The sequence below is a fragment of the Musa acuminata genome, chromosome BXJ1-6 (genome assembly GCF_036884655.1).
Source record: "Musa acuminata AAA Group cultivar baxijiao chromosome BXJ1-6, Cavendish_Baxijiao_AAA, whole genome shotgun sequence".
NCBI classification, from domain to species: Eukaryota; Viridiplantae; Streptophyta; class Magnoliopsida; order Zingiberales; family Musaceae; genus Musa; species Musa acuminata.
In genome coordinates this window covers 9,514,243-9,534,521 of record NC_088332.1, presented here as the reverse complement: position 1 = coordinate 9,534,521, position 20,279 = coordinate 9,514,243, and the positions used below count along the sequence as shown (strand labels likewise).

General features: G+C 41.0%; 3 protein-coding genes across 9 annotated transcripts; 1 reads left to right on the top strand and 2 right to left on the bottom strand.

Moving 5' to 3' along the window:
• Window positions 1-106: 106 nt before the first annotated feature.
• On the top strand, window positions 107-5,538 carry LOC103987510 (vacuolar protein 8-like). Of its 4 annotated transcripts, none has more exons than XM_065186944.1 (5): window positions 107-679; window positions 947-1,087; window positions 1,178-1,400; window positions 1,489-3,246; window positions 3,343-5,538. In XM_065186944.1, the coding sequence occupies exon 5, from the start codon at window positions 3,564-3,566 to the stop codon at window positions 5,280-5,282; it is 1,719 nt and encodes a 572-aa protein (XP_065043016.1). In that variant the 5' UTR covers window positions 107-679; window positions 947-1,087; window positions 1,178-1,400; window positions 1,489-3,246; window positions 3,343-3,563; the 3' UTR covers window positions 5,283-5,538. The 4 variants fall into 4 exon arrangements, with proteins under 4 accessions (XP_065043016.1, XP_065043015.1, XP_065043017.1 ...); XM_065186943.1 differs by having other exon boundaries at window positions 921-1,087; XM_065186945.1 differs by lacking the exon at window positions 1,178-1,400 and having other exon boundaries at window positions 921-1,087.
• A 3,184-nt stretch (window positions 5,539-8,722) lies between these two features.
• Window positions 8,723-12,630, bottom strand: LOC135676110 (probable inactive shikimate kinase like 1, chloroplastic). Of its 3 annotated transcripts, none has more exons than XM_065186947.1 (11): window positions 12,490-12,623; window positions 10,827-11,135; window positions 10,355-10,401; window positions 10,219-10,273; window positions 10,040-10,112; window positions 9,863-9,950; window positions 9,696-9,778; window positions 9,463-9,592; window positions 9,205-9,286; window positions 9,059-9,123; window positions 8,723-8,967 (listed from the first exon to the last, which is right to left on the bottom strand). In XM_065186947.1, exons 2-11 carry the CDS (start codon window positions 11,017-11,019, stop codon window positions 8,899-8,901), a joined length of 885 nt encoding a protein of 294 aa, XP_065043019.1. In that variant the 5' UTR covers window positions 11,020-11,135; window positions 12,490-12,623; the 3' UTR covers window positions 8,723-8,898. The 3 variants fall into 3 exon arrangements, with proteins under 3 accessions (XP_065043019.1, XP_065043020.1, XP_065043021.1); XM_065186948.1 differs by having other exon boundaries at window positions 9,205-9,283; window positions 12,490-12,615; XM_065186949.1 differs by lacking the exon at window positions 10,355-10,401 and having other exon boundaries at window positions 10,219-10,290; window positions 12,490-12,630.
• A 947-nt stretch (window positions 12,631-13,577) lies between these two features.
• LOC135676109 (heterogeneous nuclear ribonucleoprotein 1-like) lies at window positions 13,578-20,279 on the bottom strand. Of its 2 annotated transcripts, none has more exons than XM_065186941.1 (5): window positions 19,966-20,279; window positions 19,811-19,873; window positions 19,106-19,341; window positions 17,665-18,862; window positions 13,578-14,164 (listed from the first exon to the last, which is right to left on the bottom strand). In XM_065186941.1, the coding sequence occupies exons 3-5, from the start codon at window positions 19,331-19,333 to the stop codon at window positions 14,151-14,153; spliced, it is 1,440 nt and encodes a 479-aa protein (XP_065043013.1). In that variant the 5' UTR covers window positions 19,334-19,341; window positions 19,811-19,873; window positions 19,966-20,279; the 3' UTR covers window positions 13,578-14,150. The 2 variants fall into 2 exon arrangements, with proteins under 2 accessions (XP_065043013.1, XP_065043014.1); XM_065186942.1 differs by having other exon boundaries at window positions 19,112-19,341; window positions 19,966-20,275.

Genomic DNA, 20,279 nt, shown 5'->3' with positions numbered 1-20,279 from the left:
GAGTTCTTTGCCCCAGTGTGGCACGTTTTACATGGTGGATTTGATCTGATGTTGATATCAGTCTTTGATTTAATGTTGTGGCCCAGCCTGTCTTCAGCTGTCACTTTGACTACATATTAAAAGTTAGGCATTGATATTATTCCTTCCAGATTGGGAGTCTGTGGGTGTTGACCAGTAAAACATGGCCATGTTTATTGGTCTTCTCTTGGAGTTTGGGAATCTGTGGGTGAACATTAAAACATGAGCATGTTTATTGGGCATCTCTTGGATCATTCCGGGAGAACTTAACTATTATATTATTATTATTATTATTACTATTATTATTATTTATCATCATCATTATTTAATATGGATGTCAGGACAATTAATTTAGGGGACTGTATATAACCTTAATATAACTTTTTTGGCAGGCAGGCCTACTCTGCTTTCGTTTCGTTCACTACACTGCCTCTCTCTCTCTCTCCTTTGGCATCGGCTGTGGGCTTCGCCTTCGGCGATGACGGCCCCCAACATCGAGACGATCGCCGCCTCGCTGAGGAGCTGTTCGTTGGGGGGAGGCGGACAAGCCGAGCAGTCGCTGCCGCGGCCGCACCTCGTGGGGGCCAGCGGCGAGAGCAATGAGGGGATCACGGCGGAGTTGAACTCGGACGCCGCCCTCCCGTACCACCTTGACATGCTGGTGCGATCTCCCCTCCCTTCTTTAAATGCTCTTCTCCCTGGTGTCGCCAATCGTCGATCATAAATGCAGTCATGACCTCAAGAAAAGGTCCTCTCTTCACATGGGATACATGCAGATCGACTTTTTAATCTGCCTGTCTCTGCTGCAGAGTGGCGTGATCAGCTTTGTGATTGCTTCCATTTCCATTCAAATCTCTGCCTACAATTGATTCTTTAGTATCTGATTACTTTGCATTGCGCAGTTTTCAGTGTGCTTGGGATTTTGCAGATCAATCAATAAAGCCTCCCATCTCATCACTCGTTATCATTTGGCCAAATGATCCCAAATACCTAGCTGAGAGATGACAAATCATCGACGATCGTGGTTGAAGTTGGAAGAACTTTCTCAGCCGTGCAACACCTGACGCAGGTATTAATTATCGAACTAGTTTACCTGTAGAAGCTAAAACCTGATCTCTCTCTCACATGGTGGCTTCTGGTTCTGCACTGCTGCATGAAGTACCAGGTAGGGTTAGCGACAATGAAGAAGAGTTCTGGGTCCAGCATGAAGGATAAAAGCCTCTTAGAGTAGCCAAGGAGACTGCCTACAGAAAACTCAATACAATTCATGATGTGCTTCGATGGCATGCATCCTTTAAGAGACTGTAGGCAAGTCATCCTTGGCTTGACAAAGACACTCTTATCCTCATGGAAGACCCTTCTTCTGCTCCACAATTTCATATGTGAGTACCCCTATTTATAATGCCCGAGTGAGAATTAAGGCTTAATATTTCTTCTGAGGCATAGTTTTTGACTTTTTCTTCCTTGCAGAACATATTCTCTTGATCTTCTCGGATCAGTTTTCTGCAACTACACAATCCTGTGCACAAAAAGAGAGACATCAAGTTAGCAATATCTTCCTAGTTTAATCCTTGGGAACAGTTCTAGTTGACAAGAGATACATTGACCTTGTTAGGTCTTTCAAGTTGGCAGGAGATGACTTTATCCAAGTCACAAGGATTAGCAACTTGCTCAAAGTTGGAAAAGGACTCCAAATCTTTCTGGAAAAAATGTGTATCTTCATGAACTTTTTGTCTTGTCATGCCTGGTGGCTATACCATTGGAATCCAATAGATATCAATGATATCCACCACTTGCTCCCTCCAAATTGCGTGACCCTTTGTGCAGGTTCTTACTGTTTATTCTGAAGAGACGAGCACTTAGCCTGCATTACTCTGTCCCAAATCTTAACCCAATCAATCGAAGCATACATGGCACCTGATAGCTTAGACATTAAAGCTTTCATTCGATGGATTGGAGTCATTGAACAGCAACACCACAGTCACTGCTCTGTTACACAGCTTTCAACATTGGGCTTAGCTTTGTCTATGCCCTGTCAAGAGCAATTTCCAGGTGAACCAGTGATCAGAACACTGACAGGTGTTTGCAGAGTAATATATGGGAGGAAGAAAGAGCAGAAGGTGGTCACATCTTTGAAAGTAATGCATGCTGCATGAGTACTAGATTCTGTAATTAATATGTCAGTCTTTATCACTTCATATCTCCATAAGCACATGCAACTGTGTCTTCCACTAAAGAGCATCGAGTCTTGGAAATTCTTCTTAAACAGTTGCTCACTTTATTCTCTTATATGCTGCAAAGATCTGGAAATGCTTTTTCTGTGAATGATTGCCAGACTGACAGTGGTTTCAATCAGGTGAATATAATTCCAGGGTCATTTGTGAGCTGTTCATCTGAATGAATCTTGCCTGTTGTTTGTTCATGCAGGCAAAAAGCCATACTTTAGCCTGAGTGAAACCAGAATCTACATCCACATGATCAGGCATCAAGTCATGCCAAAATCTTCTCTCTCTGCAACTTCATGGTAAGATCATTACATTAATGTTGGCCATGTGCTAATCATATTTTACTGGCAGCTTAATTATTGGAAGGTACCTCTTATACCCCTCCAAAATAGTTTTTTTAATATGTGCAGTACATGTTAAGCAAATCAAGGTATATATATAATTTTCTAGTCCATGAATTATATATACTCTTATATACATGCATACTTGTCCTAATGTTCTATGTATTAGCATCTTATGAGTTAGAAATCTCTGCCTTTTGATTTATTCTCATAATCATGTCTCATCTCTCTCTTGAGCCAACTCAAGATGTCAAACTCTCGTCTATTCCACGAGAATCTCTCTCTATTATCTTTGTTTTCTTACCTTTGCAGATCTTTCTCTTCACTTGCCACAACAATTGATGTTTGCCCTGCCACCAGCTTCCTGCAAGTTGACTGACTTCATGAGAAGAAGCAGTAACAATTAACGCACAAAATATTTCTCCTACCATCATTGGCTCTCCTGCATTAGTTGGTGGACACTGCATTTTCTCCAGCAAATTCCCAACGTTTGTTCATGAATGGATGCCGAAATAATGTCACCAAAATCGTATACTGTGGAAGCATAATCGGTGGGTCAAAATCACATTTCCCAAAGTCAACACAAAATGGCATCCTCCTTTCCACGGGTCAACGAGCCACGCCACCGTGACATCCACGTCAAAGCCAAAAAGGCTTAAAAGGTGCACCCATAATATACCCATCATTCTTCCTCTGCCCTGCACATGCGTTCTCCCCTGAAACCACCTGTTTCCTAACCCAAGCCCGTTTAAACCCAGAAACGCACCGCCGAGTTTAATCACCCGATTGGTGATGTGCACGTGGGACCCATTCACCCGGCGTCGTCGAGTCTTTTAAGAAGTGGATGGAAAGATGACGGCGACTCCTTGCCTCCGCTTTACACCGGCTTTGATTCCTTCGCTTCTTTTGGCTTTCGGTTTGGATTCCACTGTGAACACTGTGACTTGCGGCTGCTATTCGTCCTTTCGCTGCTTTCCCGATGTGCCCCCGTGTTGCTGCCACCATGGAGGCTGCGCTCCCCGCCGACGATGGTGACGAGCTCCCCCGCTGTCGCCACCTCCTCGCCTCCCTTTCCGCCGCCGCTTCCGCCGCCCAGTCGTTCCGCGGCCTCTGGTCCTCCGTCGCCGCCGCAGTCTCCCGCCTGTCCGCGGCCCTCGACGGCCTCGCCGCCCACCCCCCTAACCCCCTCGCCTCGGACCTTCTTCGCTCCCTCGCCCTGACACTCGCCCCAGCCCTCGCCCTCGCCATCCGCTGCCGTTCCCCTGACCCTCCCGCCGCCAGGCTCCGCACCCAGAGCGATATCGCGGCCGCTTCCGCCGCCCTCCACCAGCTAGCCGCCGACGCCGACGTCCTGCTCGGCTCTGGCGCCCTCCTCGACCCGCCGTCGCCGCCGCTGGAGGCAGCGGGTGGGAGCTCCCGCCTCGAGTCCGTCCGGGCGGAGGCCAGAAGCCTCGTGACCCGCCTCCAGATCGGGAGTTCCGCTTCGAGGATCGCTGCCTTGGATTCTCTGCTCGACCTGCTTCGCGAGGACGACAAGAACGTCGTAGTCGCCGCCGCCAGCGGGTTGGTGCCGGCGCTGGTCCGTCTCCTCGACTCCGCCGCTGGCTCCGCTTCCTGCCACGAGACGAGGGAGAAAGCCGCGGCGGCGATCGCGAGGATCTCGGCCGTGCAGAGCTGCCGCCATCTCCTGCTGGCGGAAGGCCCGCCCCTCCTCAATCACCTCTCCCGCGTCCTGGAGTCCGAGGGAGGCGCCGCAAAGGAGAAGGCCTGCGTGGCCCTCCAAACCCTAACGCTAACTTGGGAAAACGCGGTCATCATCGGGTCCCGCGGCGGGATCGCAGCCCTCCTTGGGATCTGCCGCTCAGGAACGCCCTCCGCCCAGGCCACCGCAGCCGCAGTGCTGAAGAACCTCGCAATGGTTCAAGAACTCCGGCAGAACTTCATGGAAGAGAACGGTGTCCCCGTCCTCATTAGGGTTTTGGCCTTCGGGACCCCTCTTGCCCAAGCGAACGCTGTCGGTTGCCTCTGTAATCTATCAGCCGGCGAAGAATCGCAGAGCATAAAGCTATCTATCTTCAAAGAAGGCGCTTTGGAATGCCTAAAGAACCACTGGGAAGCAAGCGGCAGCGGAGATGGTCAAAACCTCGAGGCTGCAATCGGCTTACTAGGAAATCTGGCATCTTTTAGGTACATTGCTGAGATCGTTGCCACCGCTGGTTTGCTTCCTCGTGTCATCTCTGCACTGGAGAACAGCCAGCCAGGAACAAGAACAGAGGCAGCCAAGGCAGTCGCTGAATTGGGTTCGGTCATAGGGAGGACGAGGAAGGAATTCGGGGATGCGGTGCCTCTACTGGTTCGCATGTTGGAAGCCAAAACTGGGGAGGAGAAGGAAGCTGCCACGAGGGCTTTGGCTTCTCTGATGTCATTCCCGGAGTACCAAAGATTACTGAGGAAGGAGGAGAAGGGGATTGTTAATGTGGTTCAGCTCCTTGATCCTTTAGTTCGTGATTTGGATAAGAGGTATGCGATATCGGTATTGGCATTGATTTCGCAGTCGAGCAAATGCAGGAAGCAGATGGTGGCTGCAGGAGCTTGCGGGTACCTTCAGAGACTAGTGGGGATGGAGGTGGATGGTGCAAAGAAGCTTCTTGAGAACTTGGGAAGGGGAAAGATACTGGGAGTGTTTCCAAGAACATAAGCTCACAGAGCCAGCAAGAAGGATTCTAAGTTTAAAGGGTGCTGCTCCCTGATCTGTATGTAACATTAACACTATCTCAGTAATTGTTTTCTTCAACCTTTCGGTAGATGATTTTGTCCCGATATCGTGGTGTACATGCTTTCGATCGTTGAGTTCTTGATGAGGTTGTTGGTATGTGAGTAGAGATAGAGAACAACCAATCCCATGTTCAAATTTTCAGTACTTTTAATAGTCAATGTCTACATTATATTTCTAACTTTCTCTTCCGTAGTAATTTTTATGCTGCATGTTACTGGTAAATCTGAATTTAAATATTTTGATTGGTTAATGCGGAACATGCATTTTACGCACATAGTTTGCGTAGTTTGTGATTACTTGCTGCATCACCAACAGGATCTTCGTAGGAAAGACCTTGTGTTCCATACTCTTTTTAGGTCAAGTAACGTTGCCAAGTGAATCTTTGCGTCGAACAAGTCCTTTCGGAGGGAATCTACTGTTGTTAGCCCTTTTTCTTTTTTACGTTTTATTGAAGAAAGACATTGGATAGCTTGTCTAACCTTTCCACCAACCACAATATACAAGGCATCATGGAGCCTTTGGTTCTATTTGGTACTAATTATTTGGTCTATTACCACAAGAAGCATCGAAGGTGAAGAAATTATGAAAGATCTATCAGCATATGGGATACAATTCTTTCAGCTTTGCCCACTGAAACAACATTGGGATCTGCCTCCTCTGAATGTCCTGTCCTTGTGCCTCCTAATGCAGCAGGTATGTATTATTTTGGATTGCTCACAATAGCTCAGTTGCAATTTCTTTTAGAACTTGATTATTATGTCCAAATTAATTAGCATATGAATTGTTGGGAAACCCCACTTAGCCACTTATGGATGGAATATTTTGATATTTGATTGATGAATTTACTCTTGAATGTCTTACTCGATAAAACCTTGTGCTTCTTCCATGTCTTGACAACAGAGTTCTAAGCTTATACAGTGATGTACCTTTATACTTGAAAGCAATACCCTTTTCTCCATTTGCTGTATTGATTTGCTTGTACCAAACTTGACACTCACCTATTGGCTTTGCCAATCTCATAACCACAGTTTTGCATCATCATTATGTTTTGTTTAAAATGGAGGCCTGACAAGTGATGAGTGAAGATATAGACAAGAATGATACCTCTAAAAAGTTGTTCCTGTCAATACTACTTGTCTGAAGCACAAGCTGGCTGATCTCATCCCTGAATACACTACTATATTTGCTTCTGGTACTCTCAGGCTTCCCTCACCTAAACCTCTGGTTCATTAATAAGAACTGGATTTCCTGTGTGATCAGGTCACTGCATTCTTCTCATCCAAGTGCCATATGTCACATGCTGAGGGAGAAGATTAAACATTGGCTTTCCTACCTACCACAACTGCTGCATAAGTCCTTTCTCACATGGTTTCCTGGAAAGAACTCTGAAGCTTGCATTTCTCTTCCTAATGTGCTACTCAAGATTCTCTTAACACCTACCTACATCTCTCTCGAGTAAGTTGGTCTGTACATGCCAGGGAAACCCTTGGAGTCTCATCATGAAGGCATCCCATTCTTAATGCCATGAACAAAGGTTTAATCTCCAATGTTTTGAGCTTGTTCTTAAGGTCTTCTGCCTGGAAAAACCATCTACATTCTTCTTGAGAAAATGCTGGTCGACTGATATTTTCAGAAATATGCCAATACTTATGAATCCTTTGGAACTTGGGAGTGTGTTTTTCTGTTCATTTTTGTTGTTGTTGTTGTTGCATCTTCTTTGCTTTTGACTTTCAAAGGTTATTTAGAAAATGTAGCAAATGAGTCCTTTGGTCAACTTGCACTACTTGTCTTAAGTCAGCATCACCCTTTGACCTATATCTTACTTGGAAGACAAGCAAACTTCACACAGCTGGATTAAGTTTAATATCTCAGCCAACAACTCATCAATGCCAAGCGTGACATTTACTCATTAGCTACATGCTATTGGTTCTTTTATTGTTTGGGTCAAATCTTAACTGCTTGCCTATCATCTACAATCATTTATTAAGAAAAAAAAGATTTGTTTGAGCAAGCCATATGGTTTGTCTTTCAAGATTAAACCCCTTAAACGGTAAGGTTTAAGGATCTCGAAACCTAGGAAGTGGCCCCCGGCTATCTTTCGGTTCCATAATATATAGCAAATAAGGTCGCATATGATGACTTCCCCACATGACCCCATAGCATAAGAATAATCCTTAGCAAATGCTGCATTTGTCTATTGAGATATCATCGATTAATCACTATTTGACACATGTTTTGCATGTGACATTCTGGTTGAAAAAAGAAGATAAAAACTGGCCATCCATTGATCTGTTTGTGTGGACATTAGTCCAAAGACATGCTGATTATTGGTTGATTCCGCACTTATCATGGATAAAAAATTAAATTGAGGTTATTAGAAACGATTAAAGATTACCTTCTCCACGTGTAGTTCCTTCACTACCAACTATAAAAAACTTACTTTTTAACATTGTCAATGGATCTTTTTTTTTTTTATCATTGATGATTAAATCGAATGATTTTCTTAGGAGTTCAACGTTTTCATATCGAAAACACCTCAAGTAATCTTCTCGAAAGCTTGATATTTTCACCTCAGAGACATCTCGGATGATCGACCTTACATGGGTTTAAACCATGTCGGACTGACTTGAACATCAATAACATTTTCCCGAAAACACCTCAAGTAATCTTCTCGAAAGCTTGATATTTTCACCTCAGAGACATCTCGGATGATCGACCTTACATGGGTTTAAACCATGTCGGACTGACTTGAACATCAATAACATTTTCCCATGACACTTATTTTTTATAGAATTTATATAGATTAATATCTGTTGATTTTTTTTTCCTTTTTACTTAGCATCTTGTAAAGAAGACCATGCCACATGATCCCAAAGCATATTCCTCGCCAAATGCATTTGCCTGTGCACTAAACTTGGACCAGCTTCTACATAGATTTTGTTATATATATATATATATAGGCTTTTTTTTACTTTGGTCACAGTAAACTCCCAACTCAAAAAGTCTATGTTCATTGTGTGAAAGTTCAGGTCCTGTTTGTCCCCAAACACATGGAAAATCCGAAAGCTTTAGTGTTCTGCATTCCAAACACATCACTTTCTCTCATGTTCAACTGCTTTGGTGTTCTGCATTGCTGATGGAAAGCAATAACAAAGTGGTTGCTCATGACTACTATGTTCCAGATCAGATCTCTGTTACTTTCATGGATAAGAGTTTACCAGGAGAACTGCCGTGCCTCTGTTAATCTCCATTTGCAGAACTCCATCCTCAGTACCAGAGTGACTGATTGGTAGGTAGCTAGCTGCATCTTGGCACTTTAGTACCACTAAACAAAAAGGACAGGTAAAAGAGAAGATAATGGATATCGTCCACGAGCCTAAAGCTATTTCTACCATTGAATCAGCCGTCTCTAAATTACAGATGCATTGCAGCAGCTCCCTGAAGCTGTTGATGAAAACGGCCTGGCCCTCGAACAGCTCAGGTCTATCTAATGCCTTCAACCTGTTTCATTTCCTGATCACATCCAGCACGGCTTTGGTTAAAATGGTTTGGCAGCTGCTTCCATCATCTTCTTCACACTCATCAGCCTCTCGAGTCCCTTCAGAACCTGCAACAGGTATTTTTGTCCGCATATTTAAAGCCTTACTGCGTGATCAAGGAATCGTAATCATGCTATTTCTGTTACATTTCTAATTTACCTCCAAGACCATGACCTCCGGGGTGACAGACGTGAAGTCTTCGCAACCTAGCTGAGCGGCTACCTCTGCAAAGATTAAGGCGATGGTAATGTTACAAAGGCGATCTACTATGTATGAACTAAGTTTCTACACAACTATATGTTTACTTTGGAGTGAAACAGTTGTATCTGCTGTACCAAACCCTTCTTTCAAATCATTATATTGCTGCATAAGTGATTCCAGCACCTGCTGTATGCATCCAGATATCGTTACACAGAGACATAATAATAGAAATTAAATTAAACAGAAGACAGAAGCAGTTCAGAAATTTTCATCAAATTAATTTGTGATAAAAATTTATTGAAACATACAACGAAAAACATATCCAAGAATGTTCATTTGGGTGTCCACAAAGAGAGGCTTACCTCTGTGAATGAATCCGACTCTGGTGCATTTATTGTGATAGGTGATGACACCTCACCCATCAGCATCTCATTTGCCAAGTAATCCAAGGGAACATCTACCCATATCGAGATACCATGTCTTAAATAAGCCCTTGAAGAAACAAGACACAGTCAAGAGACTTTGGTTAATAATGGTTGGAACTCGATGGAGCTGCCATGTGAGATCTTTCACAGGAAGAATAATTCATGCTTACAAGTTTGTCGAGGTTTGCACAGAACCATCCCCGGCACAAACCACCAAACGACCCATGGAGGACAACTGTTTTAGCACTTCAGTCTGTCAAAAGATTATTAGCATGTAATTTTCTCAGCTCGATGGCATCGCATGATATGAATGATTAAGTCATGAGTCATGGCACACCTCTGAGTCGCGAAAACCCTTTTCGTCTTCCTTTCTCAAGGATTTAGCAGCAGAGACACCACCTGCGGCTTGCTCAACTAAACTATCACTGTTGGTGATAGCACAAACAAGAATGAAGCATTTAGCTAAAGATTAGTCGAGGCATCCATCCATCGGGTGTCAACTCAAAGATCATACCTATCGAAGTAGCAATATCTCAGTGCATCAGCTAAGATCTTCCCCAAATCAGTTTTCATGGTGCAATTCATCCCTATGAATAACAGAAGCAAGTTCTTGATTCTTAGATAGGAACCTGTGCAGGCATGCTTCATATGAGGAAGACCAAAAAGGATGGTAGTGATCATGGTGATGCTTACCCACAAGAAATATGGATGTTCCTTTCAGATCATTCAAAATCTCAGCTGCCTTCTTCTGCATCCACATTATTACTAAACATTATGTATTAATGACAACTACATAAGTATTAATCTTTTTGAAACAAAAATGCCTCACCTTTACAGCAAATGATGTTTCCTGTGCAGCTACAGACATCTTGGCTCCTGAGAGAAAATTAAATAGGCATGAGCTCCATCCCTTATTGTTTCAAGAAAATTGAGGAAGACAAATAGCATCATTTAAGCTACTCACTCCCAAAATCCAGCCAGGGAAATAACTCCTATCGTTTGCATAAAAAGTAGGGCTTGAACGAACAAAATCACATATTCAGATACCTACCTACAAAATTAACATAAAAAATCCCAACTTGATACGACTTCCAACACCAAATCGGCATGACATGGCAATAAACTTCATCAAGATTCCAACTTTCTCGGTGGTCGAGTTGCGAAATGACCAAAATCAGGCTTAACATAGTAAAGAGGCTTCTACGACAATCATGATTGTGATAAAGAGAACAAAAACTGGAAACAAGAACGACAGCTTAATGGCAGCAAATTTCTTTTCTTTTGGGGAGGAGAAATCTCACCGGAGAAACCATAGGCGCGTGTGCTCCTCCTGCTCCTACTCCGTGGTTCTCGAATCGCAGCTGGGGAGGCGAGGAAGACGGAAGGTTTCACCACGGAGCTAGAGGGGATCCGCGCGGAGCTCGAAGGAAGAACGCGATTTGGCGGAGGGAAGAGGGTAGAAACGGCGAGAGATGCCGCGGCTCTCGTCGCCATGCCCAAGAGGAATTCCCCTCTCAGTTCCGGTTTCAGGCCGCCTCCAAGAGTCCATGCTTCTTGAAACGAGATCGTGACACGTGTTCAAACACGAATCGTGCGAAGCAGGATAAAACCTGTATCCGTATCAGCATCCACCACCACATTTTATGCACATAATTAGAAGAATATATAAATGCGAATCAAATATGCATCCCAAACAAATTTGAGTCAGTATATATGAAAAACTTATAATAATATTTAAGTTTGATTAAAATTTTAAATAAAATCATAAAAAAATAATTTAGTATCAATTTATAAAAATAAGGATGACATACAAAATTATTCAAATCATAGATGAATTTAAATCATAAGTCATAATTATCAAATATAGAATAAAATTTAAAATAAATATTTTTTTAAAATTAATTTGATTTTTATACTTAAAAGATTAATTATGAAACTATTTATTTATTAAGATAATTAATGGAAAAATAAAGAGAGAGAAATTTTTTTTATCAGATTTTTATTGACTAAGAAAAACTCTATGATAGAGTTTCTAAAAATTTATTATGATAATTTTTTAATATATATAATATAGTTATTAGTGTTAGAACTACAATGAGTATGTTAAATGAATTTTCTATTAATATAGAAAATTATACCAAAAATCTATATTAAGTTTTTAACTTTTTTTATATCGATAATAAATATATTTATTAGTTATTTATGTGATAAAATTTTCTAATGTTATCAATAAACGAAAGAAAATCAATTAGGATGATATGAACATATGCTAGAATAGAAGACCTCTCGATATAATAATTAATGATAATGACATATGAAAACATAGAAAAAAATCTAAAAAGATCTTAATAAAAATTTAAATATTTTGAACCTAGCTAAACATAAACATATGATCATTTATAAACCTTAATGATTAGTTAGGATTTATGATTTTATTATTATTATTGTATTAATATTTGAGTCTGCTCACACATATGCAAGCGAGCAGATAATGTTTAAGACTTTAAAATTTGATGTAATTATGAAACGAGTGGTGGAGTGTAAGTATCATTTCGCTGATACTTAAATCTTGAAGACTTAACTTGACACCAAAACTTTCCATATGTTTTATCATTCCATTGATTCATGATGATCATGAAGCCAACCCACCTTTGATGTAGAAATTTCTCACGTCACATGATTTTCCAATTAAACCTATCTAAGAAATTATCATTTTCTGAAACAACCTCAACTGACTTCTACTGGTTGGTTCTCTATGCTTTCAATTCCGAGAGGCGACGCATTTCGAGGAAGGGGATGAGGACAGGACGACGGTCGATCTTGACCTTGGGATCTGGAGTTCCCCTCCCATATGTGAGAGCCGGAGGAGGAACCCCCGATCGACGTCTACTATTTCTTGGAACCAAATATTTCACAGGTTGTGATGAAGGCCGAAACTTAAATCAGAGGGATCGAAAGACGCACCATCACAAGCAATCCTTCCTTCGACTGATGCTCCAGAGGAGACCATCGGCACAGAGGGATGAGCGGAAGAGGTCGACGGGTCGATCTTGGCCATGGGATCCACAGTTCTCTCTCTCACTCTCACATCGGAGGACTGGGATCGGCGAGGTTTCCGATGCTCGATCTGATTCGCTTCTCTCCGACGAAAGAACAAATCGCCAATAAAGGAACAGCGCCCGAATGCGATTCAGATATATAACGGCTCGTAGGGTCTGACGTGTACAGATCGAATTGGGAAATCGAATCAAATCGGAACCAAACCTGAGCTGAACTAATTCAAAACCGGTTTGATATATATAAATATATATATATATATATATCAAATTTATTTATATTTATAAATTAATTAATCAATTAATCGAATATAATTAATTGATTTTGAATCAATTCGATTAGATAGATGGTTTCCATTTAGACGATCTTACTTTAATCGAATCGAATCGAAAAAAATGATTTGGCTTGATTCACCTTGAACGATTCGACTCCCATAATAAGATCTATATATTCATCGGTATTTAATCAAGTATCTTCGTTATATCATGAAAATAATGAAATTTTTATGATACAGAACATTTACTCGTTGATTTAAATGTGATTTTTCATCATAAATAACATAGTAATAATTGTTTTAGTGCTATTGTTAAATCAAGATTAGTAGGGTAAACCTGAACTATTTAAAGAGATGTGAAGGGGAAGAGCACAATTAGAGTCAACATAATTGGAGGGATATGTGTGCTTTATCATAAATAATTTATGGCTAACATGGCGTCTTCAACCTCGGGAAATTACTGAATGGTTGTTCAAGTCAATGCTCAATTGGAACTGAGATGAGTTAACTGTCAACCTATTGATAGTCTAAACCTAATACGACATGATATAAACGCAGATAACTTTTTCCTTTTTTGGTATTTCACAATTATCTTCCTCCTAAACATATTCGATTTAACTTTACATATTTGATATGCAAAGCATGTCATATACTCATATAACCCACAGGGCAATGGCCACACACACACAAACACACAACAAATACAAAAACAAAAGCGAAATCAAGTGAAACATTCATATCCATTGCATATGACATGAAGCACGTTACTTCAAAAATCAATCACAATACATAGTATAGTTATTTTTTTTGGGACCAGAAAGCACCCATGTGAGTTCCAAACTAACAAGACAACCAAATCTCCGATAAAAGTAAAACCGATAAGAAAAGGGAAAGAAAAAAAGAATAACAGAGTTCCCGACGAGAACCATTCTCGGGTATTACCAGAGCTTGCTATCTTTCCTTTCTTAGAAAATTACTAGGTCTATTTGGCACATTGGTTGCATAAATCTGAACAATTATGGATGTACCCACTGACAAGATTACATCCCAATCAAACTCGAAAGAAACAAAACCTGCTTGAACTAAACTCAGAATTCCAAACCTCGACACAAGAACCTTTATTTTGAATCTTCTGAATCTGAATATTTTCTTCTTTTTTTTCCAAACAACTCCACGGTTAGCTCTATAAAATTAACTAACCCATATAATTTACGAGATATGTAAAACACAAAGTCATGCATCTGAGTCGCAATTTGTTCACCTATCATAGTCTTGGACCTCAATATGTGTCAACTTATGTGGCAATTCCTGCAACAAATATTAAATATCAGAAGAGAAAAATAATAATAAAGGAACAGTTCTTATCGTATAAAACTCGAAAAGAAAACTGCAGCTCCATGAGAACATGTTTGTCAGGAAACATACTTTACCAACATATATTGCAACACATAAGGAAAGATAAGAAAGAGGGGGCAACACAATGTGACTTATTACCCAGACAATATACGGAAGCAGAATAGAGTCTATTTTATAAATCACCTTCAGGGAAAAGACAGCCTCCTCTATTTAGTTGCATATTAGTCATTTGTTTCTAGTTGTACCTATATAAGCGTCTTGAAGCTTTTGCATTTGTTTAAAACCGTGTCCATATGTAATCAATGGCATATAGCTTCCTAAAACTAAGATAATTAGTTCATGGTTCTGGTGTTGAGCAAACCTTCTACCTAATTTACTTGGTGCATCACTAGGGTTCAGAGAGTTGCATCTGAGATCCACACAAACTGCAACACAACTGAATCATATGATGAAACATAACGATAAACTCTCAACAAGCAGAAGCAAAACATAGTTATCCTTACAACTGGATCATATGGTCTTATCGATCTGATTTTAACATGGACAGCTTCTATTATTTATATTAGAAAATGAAAAGTACTAGAACATATGAAGAAACTGAAAACATAATGTTCAAGCAAGTCAATATCTGACTTGGTGGAATCACGAAACAAACCAATTCACCAAATTTGGGTTTATCTTAACAACCGTAAATGCCTGTAGACACAAGTTCCTGTGAGCATACTTCCAGGTTAATGTTGGCAAGGGCTTGTCTTAAACAATAAAGGATTTTACTGAAAAAATACATGTGTGATTACATTTTAATGACATGCTTGATCTGCTAAAAAGATTCAGCCATTCAGGTAAGATTTTGTTGCCTTCGCTACTTAGTTCTCCATTGGGTTGTAATAGAGGCTACATGAATTGTTACTGATAAACAAATTTTCCCAGGTACTGATAGGAACCCTCAGTCCCATTCCACCATGATTACAAGAGTTAACAGGACCTTTAGTACAACAATTAGTAGAGCCATATTTCTAGGATTCATTGCTATTTATAAAATATTTCTTTTGGGATTTGGGAGGCAGAATTCTTAATGTTTGCAAGGGTTTGTATTAAAATATAAAGTTATTTTGCTGAAATATGTGCAATTACATTTTAATGACATGTTTGATCTGCTAAAAAGATTCAGGTGAAGATGTTGGCTTCCATTTATAGACAACAGAGAATGTGGGTACCATAGATGTAGGGCACCAATATGATGAGTGGCATGCCAAATACTATCATGTTTTATTTTGAATCGAGTAGAATTGTGTTGGATGTGATGTGATGGTGAACATTATGGTGTTATCTTTGACATTTCTAAAGATGGAAATTAGGCATTCTATCACAAACTTGTTTTAGAAACTCTATAATTGATCAGTTAAAGCAGGTAAAGCCTTTAAAGAGCCCTTCTTTGTATCCAACTGTCTACCAGTGAGTTGGGGTGTGATAACCATGTGGTATAAGAGATTTACTGAGTTTAGGAAACACTATTCCTTGTTAAGGATTTAAATGCTAGGACCCTTTGTCACACAAATATCAGAGGATTTTTCATTGTGCTGATTAATATGGCCTTTGTATATGACAAGTTCAGACTGATCATATACTATTGTAAATACATAATGTCTTTTGCTTGAACGACTGAAATTCATATAGTCATATTTGGTGTTAATTTTAGATCCAATTGGGTGCATGTTGGACTTGCACTTGATCCAGGAGGTGATGATGGTCTAATTTTTAATTAGTATGAGTCATGGTTGGGTCGGCATAACAAGGGCAGTATGACAACCAGGAGAAGGACAATAGAAGTTCCTGTGTAGTGTTGGATAACTAAATTCAAATGATCACACTCCTGCAATATCTAGCTGAAACCTTCTCATAGTTGCAGAAAGCTCAGATGTGGAGAAGGTAGTGTACATCTTGTATGCACTTGAAGACTGTGTATGATTGGTTGAAATAAAAAAGATGATGCATGAGAAAGATTCTAAGACATACCTGAGATACGTCCGTCTTTCAAGAAAGCATTTTTATGAAAGATTGACTCCGTTCAAATGCACAAAAAAAACCAACTTAAAACAAAATTTGGTCTTAGCCTTTTTGCCACTGAGAGAAGATTAGGAAGGTCCTATGTAACCAAGTAGCATTTTCATTGATACCATGCAATTATATAGTGAACAGTTTGAAAAGTGAAGATAACACTATGTTGAGAGGGAATCGTATATGAGAAATTCTGTTGAGTAAAGTGCCAAGACAAGCGGAACTCAGCATTCAGGACCTCAAAGACCATCAAGAAAGCTCAGAGTTTTGATGGCGCTCCAGCTCTCCAAGGCAAAGAACAACATCAAGATCATGTCAAGTGTACTAGGTGCAATACAGGACTTCTTGTGAATGAATTAAATGGTTTTCTAATGCTTTGTTCAAACTTCAAATTGTGTCAGCAGGACTACGAATATATAGTTTGCGACTATAAAACCAACCACTGGATGACTAATATTTCAGGCAGTGCAACCATTCTTACTTATAAAGGAAACTCTGCTATACGGCCAATCCGTACAGTGCCATGAGCCACTGCTTCATACAAAAAGAGAGGGAGGTTAAAGAATCAAGGTGGATTGTATGTGTTGACAGGATCGACACCCAGGAAGCCAAATGTAGTAGTGAGAGGTATTTTTCAGTAGTATCTAGGATCAGCATATGCTCTGATTTAATAGATCCTACAGTTTTCTGTTCATCTACATAAATTCGGCAGTATAAATTATCTTCTACAATTGGAACTGAGTTCTCTCAACGCATCTGTTAGATATGTAGCTATTACCAACAATGTTGTAATACTTATTTTATCAATTAGAGGAGTTAGCAGATTTTTCCTTCACGGGCATAAACAACTCATCATAATCTCATGAAAGGATTTCTTGAAATTTCAGCACGCCATAATAGGTAGCTGAAGCAAACAGGTATCATTCAGCAATCTATATGTATTGTGGTGCTTATTAAAAATAAACCAAGTGAGGCTCAATGCTGAATTTGTGACATGACACCAGTTCTTTAATATCTAGCAAACAATGTATGGTTATTAATGAAGATTTGATATGTGCATATGCAAACACATACCCAGCATATACCAAGTATTGAAATAGTAGGCAGCAACATCTTTTACCAACATCACAATTAAGAGAAAGAATATGAACTTTATATATGGAATTTCACTACATAGTTAAAACCTAAAGTTGAAAATTTGAAAAGTTAATTACATAACTCAGTGGTCTTGAAGATCCACAAGATGCGTGAAATAGTTCATTCATAATGACACCTAAATCTGGTTCATACATGTTTCATATCTATCGTCATGATCATGCACTATTTTGTTTCTCAAGGGGTAAACAAGAAATACGTATATAATCAAATTGATTAGAGTTAAATAAACTGCTTACCTCTATTTGGTTGTCTATTGGTAGCATTATAATCACCCACATAACCAGCAGAGCCCTTGCCTATGATATCTGAAGGTACGGTGCCAAGCCCATAACCAAACGAGCCAGTGCCCCCAAGTTCAGAAGATGATGATCGCCAAGTAGGGTCTCCATAAACTGAACTTCCACCATACAGCTCCGCATAGGATCCTTCAAATCCACCACTTGATGGAGAAAGGGAAGTTTTCACTACACTAGGACCAGTGCTCCTTCCAAAACTGCCACCACCGAGATCGAAGTTATTGTCACCACCTCCAAAGTTAAGATTCCCACTAGTGTAGCTTGAAGTGCCTCCCCCAACCTGAGCTGATATAGGAGTAGCACTGCCCCAGTTTATGGTACTATTGCCAAAGCCTCCGAGGCTCCCATTCCCTGAGGCCATATAGGCATTGGAACTTGCAGAATTAGTACCATAGTTAAGATCTCCACCACTCCATGCATTACGAGTCACTGAGCTAAATCCCGAACTAGCATTTGCACTACCCCCACCGTAACCGATGGGACTACTGTACCTCGTGGAGTTGGCACTGTAATATGGGCTCAAACCACGTCCATAACCAATATTGTTGCTAAAACTTGAATTTCCTCCAAAGCTTGGGATCAAACTAGGTTCAAAATTCATCCCCATTCCAAAACCAGGACCAAATGAAGTGAAGCCGTTCCTTGCACTAATGGGACCTAACCTACCGTCCATCCTCATCCCATAGCCACTAATCAAACTTGGATTGTATCCCTGAGTATATCCATTAAGAAAGCTGTTTGCCCTATTCAGACCATAGTTATATCCTGGACTAGGGGAGCGAATATTGGGTCCCGGGGATAGTTCTTTGGGAACAGCCCTCTTGACCTCAACCATCTTACCATTCAGCTCATGAAAGCTTTTAAATAGTACCCTGTCCACAGCATCCTCGGAGTCATATGTGATGAAACCAAATCCCCGAGGCCTCTGGGTGTTGTGATCATACATCACAACAACATCAGTGATTGTTCCAAATTGATCAAAGTACTTCTTGAAATCACTCTCCGTTAGGGTAGATGGCAGGCCTCCCACAAATATCTTCTTGGTGCGACCACCTGGACCAGGAGAACCATGGATGCTGCTGTTGTTTCTATTAAGGATCTGCTGGTCATCTCTGGGAACAGCTTTCTTTGCCTCAACCTGAGAAATCGATCGCCAGTTTAACAAGTTCATTAGTGAGTTGCTGATCATCAGAATCACAAAAGAAAAAATGTTGCTGATTATCAAGAATTCTCAGAATTCAAAATCCATGAACTTGTATCCACAAATGCATAATTGTAATTTGCATAAAGTGCAATGCATGAAGCATATGGAATTACAAGGATGCCTAAATACATTCAAGTGGGGAAAAGAATAGAGAAGGTAGAAGACAAACGGTTAGACCTTTACCATTCGGCCGTCAATCAAGTGCTTTTCCATGACAACTCGCTCCGCGACGGCCGGGTCTGCAAACACAATGAACCCAAAACCACGAGCACGGCCGGTGGTGCGGTCCTTCATAATCACAGCCTCCACCACCTCACCGTAGTTTCTAAAGTACTCCCGCAGGCGGTCCTCATTTGTGTCCCAGGAAATCCCACCAATGAACAGCTTCCCAAGATCCGACTGCATTCTCTTTTCTGCAAATTAAACATCTTTAAGTTCCCGTTGTCACGATCATCATCGGATGAAGCACAATACCAACAATTAAGGACAGGTATGCACAATAACTAATAGGAGATCAAGTTCCACCGATTTGATGGAACATATAAAAGAATTCAACTTTAAAGGGTGAGTTGTTGATTCGAATTAGATCTGATCGATCTCGAGAAGCAATTCCAGGACTTCCATCTACTCTCCCAACAGATTAGACAGCTTAGGCGAGAAGAAAAGACGCCAGACGTTAGCCATGACGCCAGATCTGACGGGAAAAGCAGACCCGGCCGTGGAGCTCGCCGTCGATGCCCAGCCAAATCGGGCAAGGCGAAACAGAATACAATCCAAGCCGAACGGAAAGAATCAGAGGATCGGATTCGCGGTCTGCGACCGGCGCAAAAACAAAACCCAAGAAGAAATCAAAAGAAACAACGCATCTACGGAGGGGCTCACCGATCCGAAGCGCCGGCGTCAGATGCGACGGGGGAGAAGAGAGATCGGAGGCGCTGCCAAGATCTGGAAGGCGGAATCAGAGGATCCTCAGCGTCATCATCAACAACCACAACCACAACAATAACAACGACATAAAGAGAACAAAAGCCTCCTACCCTCTCCGTCTCTCCGTATCGTTCTCTTCCTCTCCTTTCGATCGATGAACGAACGAATAAATTAAGGACTATTCTTTAGCTTTAGCGATTCCTTTTCCTTCCTCCAATTCCGCCCGCCTCACGGAACAAAGGGAGATGGAGCGAACCGGAAGAAATGGGGGGTGGTCTTTACATCAAACACATACCTGGCTATCTAAAGGAGAGGAAAAGAGGAGGGGGAAGAAGATCGCATCGGCAATATATAAATAGGTGGCGAGGCGGAACGGGTAAGGGTGGGTGTGGATGGTGGGGGTGTGCGTCGGCCTCTCTCGGCT

Bases quoted from the DNA above. Each gene is read 5' to 3' on its own strand.
- LOC135676110 (XM_065186947.1), bottom strand. From the start codon at position 11,019: ATGGCGACGAGAGCCGCGGCATCTCTCGCCGTTTCTACCCTCTTCCCT. The intron at 10,113-10,218 runs GTAAGCATCACC...TGTTATTCATAG, and splicing joins AACATCCATATTTCTTGTGG to GGATGAATTGCACCATGAAA. The intron at 8,968-9,058 runs GTAAATTAGAAA...TACCTGTTGCAG, and splicing joins CGGAGGTCATGGTCTTGGAG to GTTCTGAAGGGACTCGAGAG.
- LOC103987510 (XM_065186944.1), top strand. From the start codon at position 3,564: ATGTGCCCCCGTGTTGCTGCCACCATGGAGGCTGCGCTCCCCGCCGAC.
- LOC135676109 (XM_065186941.1), bottom strand. From the start codon at position 19,333: ATGCAGTCGGATCTTGGGAAGCTGTTCATTGGTGGGATTTCCTGGGAC. The intron at 18,863-19,105 runs GTCTAACCGTTT...TCGATTTCTCAG, and splicing joins TTGACGGCCGAATGGTAAAG to GTTGAGGCAAAGAAAGCTGT.